The sequence below is a fragment of the Trypanosoma equiperdum genome (assembly GCF_001457755.1).
Source record: "Trypanosoma equiperdum strain OVI genome assembly, contig: ctg_1701, whole genome shotgun sequence".
In the NCBI taxonomy this organism is placed as follows: Eukaryota; Euglenozoa; class Kinetoplastea; order Trypanosomatida; family Trypanosomatidae; genus Trypanosoma; species Trypanosoma equiperdum.
Window position 1 is genome coordinate 4,462 of NW_027123729.1, and position 3,610 is coordinate 8,071.

The window sequence follows — 3,610 nt, forward strand, 5'->3', positions numbered from 1 at the left end:
ATTTGCGGCATCCAACAGCTGCCGAAACTGCTTCGTCGCACCTGCCGCTTTTTCCACCGCGTAAGACTGTCCTCAGCATATGCAAACGATACTGAAGAACCGCCTCCGAGACCAACTTGTATCGCTCCATTAATGCCTCAACGGGTGGAGGCAAAAGTGTTTCATCCGCGCCGTTAACGTCCGCAGGACCTGTGCCAGAAGCGTTGGCATATGTCCAACGATCAGCCACCACCACGAAATTACCGAATCTTTCGTACATTGTGAGAAGCTTCATAGTGGCATCAAAGTTAAAATGATGTGGCGTTGCTTTTTCAACGTCGTTATGCCGTGATAGAAATGATGGCTGGAATTGTGGGCTCTCCAGGTTTAATATCCGATACTCATCTTCACTTAACGTAAAGAATGAAAAGGGGTCCGACCCTTTATAAGCGTCAGCGACGGAAAATTCGGTCTCGGGGGGAGCTAGCAAACATGCCTGCGAAATCCACGATTCTTGAAGTTCTTCCTGTACGCGCTTGTGCTTTGCACCTCCACTTCCCATTTCGGTCCTTCCCGTGGAGACTCCCGTGTCCGCAACCGGCATAGCAGCAACGACCAAAGAGCCAGTGAGTGCGCTTTCCACCTGAAGTGTATCAGCCCGGACCCAACGGTAACCACAGCCTCCCATATGTGCAGACTGATGGCCTAACTGTTGCGCGGATTCGTCGTTGCTATTGTTTCCACCCTCAGTCAGCCGATTCTGAACCACGTGGTTTCGCTGCACGAGGAACCACCGATTCATCGCTGGTACGGCCCACCTTGAGTCGCCATTCTCACCACCCGCTGATTTTGCAGCCTTTCCTCCAGAAGTTGTCGACGGCACAACACCAAACATGTCTGGTAGCGCAGGTAGTCCGTTCAGGATCCTCCTAGCACTGCCACCGCCCTTCCCATCAGCAGTGGAAGTCACAGAAGTGTTACCCTGGCCAGCAGAAAGCGACTGCTCAAGCCGGTGCAGTTCCTCCTCACTGAGATAGCGGTTGTTATACATAAGGCTCGCAGCTTCACGCCTCAAACCTCTCAACGGCTTCCCATCACCGTCATAAAATTGGCTATCTCGCTGCCGCTTTAATCCGAGAGTAGTAGTACTAAAGGCATTAACGCTTTCCGCGTTCCCCTGCTCTGAAGAGCGCAAGAGGGAAGAAACTATCCACTGCTTTTCCATCATCCATCCTACTGAATCCAAGGGGCATAAACACAAAAAAAGAAAGAAACAAAACAGATATAGTTATTCCCTCCCATCACCACCAGCGCAACCTACTTACACATTCATACGCGCACACGCACAAGTATAAAAAATGTATGTAAATACCAACGAACACACATAGACTCTTTTTTTACCTTTCACTATAGATTTTTTTTAAAAAAAAGGGTCGACATTTATTAGAAGAATCAACCCCACTTTGTGGCAGAAGAACCCTGAAATTTAGCTGGAAATACCCACAGAAATCCTGACCTCCTACCTCACCGTACAACCACAGGTGACAAATAGTGGCACAACCTTTCAAAATTTTCTAACCCCTTCCTACGCCGTTCGTCGCGTTTGCGTAAGTCAATCCCTACACATCTCGTAAGGCAACGAAGAGGAGCAAAAGTAAAACAATTCATAAAGTAATGAAATCTCTTCTCCACTAACAATCAGATGCCGCACTCACAAGCGGGGAAGCGCTCTTCATGCACCACATTTAAATGAGTTTGTTTTTGTGGAACCCGTCTCGTCTTTGGAAGTCTAAGCTGCCCAAAGCGGACTTGGTTGTCTTACTTCAGCTCAATTACAGCGGGTTAAGACTTATTGGAAACAGAGTGCCCTCGCTTAAGCGACATCCTCCCACTCATGCAAGTCACCCTATGAAGCAGTTGCGAAGTGACAACTTGGGGGTTTGAACTCAACGAGAGCAACTCCGGTGAGTGGCCAATGACCGCCTTCCCTAACGCTGTGTTTAAACCGTCAGTGTCGTGTTGAGCATCTTTACCACGGGAAGTGGACAGAGAAAGGTTGTCCCCAGTTACTTCGTCAACAAAACTGTCAGGCACCGACGCAAAGGAGAGTTCTTGTTCCCTGTGGTATCTCATAAAGCGCTGCAGCATTGTTTCTTCCTTACCCACAGTTTGACCTTTAGTGTCATCAAGCGCATTTAAACCGCCGGGTAACTTCCTTGAGTCATTACCCTTCTTTCCATCCACAGATGCCTCCACGTGTCCAACTCCTGCTTCACCGTCTTGTTCCTGCCGATAATTCTGTGCAAGTTTTGCGCGCAGCTTATCGTCGACAATCCACAAACCTCCCGACTCCACGAGGTTCGCCTTCCGATCTAGTCGTTTCTCGTTCGCAATTCCACGTACACGGTCTTGCCTGTTCTTTTCATAATTGTTTTGGGTTATAGTGGCAATCTTCGTGAGGTATGCGCTTCGATCCTTGTTGCTAACATACTTGTAAAACTCTTCCCCGTGACGAACGCTTTCGCCCCACGCTTTCACCATCTCTTGAAGGACTTGAGGATCCACCTCAGGAACCCGTTCTTCGTCAAACTGGGTGGTGCCCTGACTCTCAATGCCTCCCATATCACACTGAGAGACGTTAGTCAACTGACTCCCCGTCCCAGCCACCGTTTGTGGTGGTGTCGCTGATACAGATGAGGAAGAATGGGGTAGACGAACAGCATTGCGGCGCTCCATAGCTGCGGCCAGGTGGCCTACAGCTCGACGGCTAGACGCAATAGACAGTTTCGACTCGAAAAGCATGTTATTCATCGAAGCCACCGTCAACCGCACGGGGGCGCAACTGGCTCCCACGCGTCCCATTAGCTCGTTCTGTTCACGCGCCTGCGCAACTTCTTCCGGCGTCCATCGGTGATTTTCAATCACATTTCGCCGGAACTCACGAAGTTTTTGAATTTCGTGTGCGCTAGGTAGTTGGTCTCTTGCTGTTGAGGAACGTTCAACCTCAACATCGCCCGTGTCATTGGCCTCCAGCTCCACGTGGCGTGCGCAATAAGACATGACCTCATTTTCTGATGGCAGTTGTAAAGATATTCGTGGTAAATCAACGTACTTTTCCTCACCTTCAACAGAAAGTGTTATGAGGAACTTCTTCTCTCGCCATTGAAGGGGGACAATATTAGTGGAAGAGGTTCCACCGCCAGCGCCGCTCACATCCCCGTTACTATCATTAACATTCGAGTTGATACTTCCGCCAACTGCGGGTACCTCCCGCCGCACCACTTTCAACAAGCGAGACCAGCGGTGCTGAGAGGGATCCTCCTTACTGCTACGGTACCGCACAAAGAAGTGCAGGGGAAAACTATTTATACAACTCATAAAATGTGGCAAATCTCCATACTCGTAGATGAACGACGATTTGAGTGTGATGGCACTCAGCTCCTCCTTAGAGATTATCATCGCGTCCACTCAACCAATGGCAGTCCCTTTGATCACCTTCACCTTACAAATATAACAACTATACCTCTCTCCGAACTGTTAGGGATCACTTATTCCTCTTGTAGTTCAGCCACCTCCCCGAAGAGACAAACTGCTGCATTTTAAACAACGTATATATATATATATATATATA

General features: G+C 48.9%; 1 protein-coding gene and 1 pseudogene across 2 annotated transcripts in view; both read right to left on the reverse strand.

Moving 5' to 3' along the window:
- Positions 1 to 1,207, reverse strand: part of TEOVI_000724400:pseudogene — a 2,658-nt pseudogene extending 1,451 nt beyond the window's left edge. Inside the window, exon 1 of the mRNA in view lies at positions 1 to 1,207. This exon is cut by the window's left edge and continues 1,451 nt beyond it. Coding sequence covers positions 1 to 1,207 — 1,207 coding nt within the window.
- Positions 1,208 to 1,821: 614 nt separating this feature from the next.
- Positions 1,822 to 3,438, reverse strand: TEOVI_000724500 (uncharacterized protein; the record flags this gene model as incomplete). The annotated part of the gene is made up of 1 exon (XM_067222780.1): positions 1,822 to 3,438. The coding sequence occupies one exon, from the start codon at positions 3,436 to 3,438 to the stop codon at positions 1,822 to 1,824; it is 1,617 nt and encodes a 538-aa protein (XP_067078881.1).
- Positions 3,439 to 3,610: the final 172 nt, after the last annotated feature.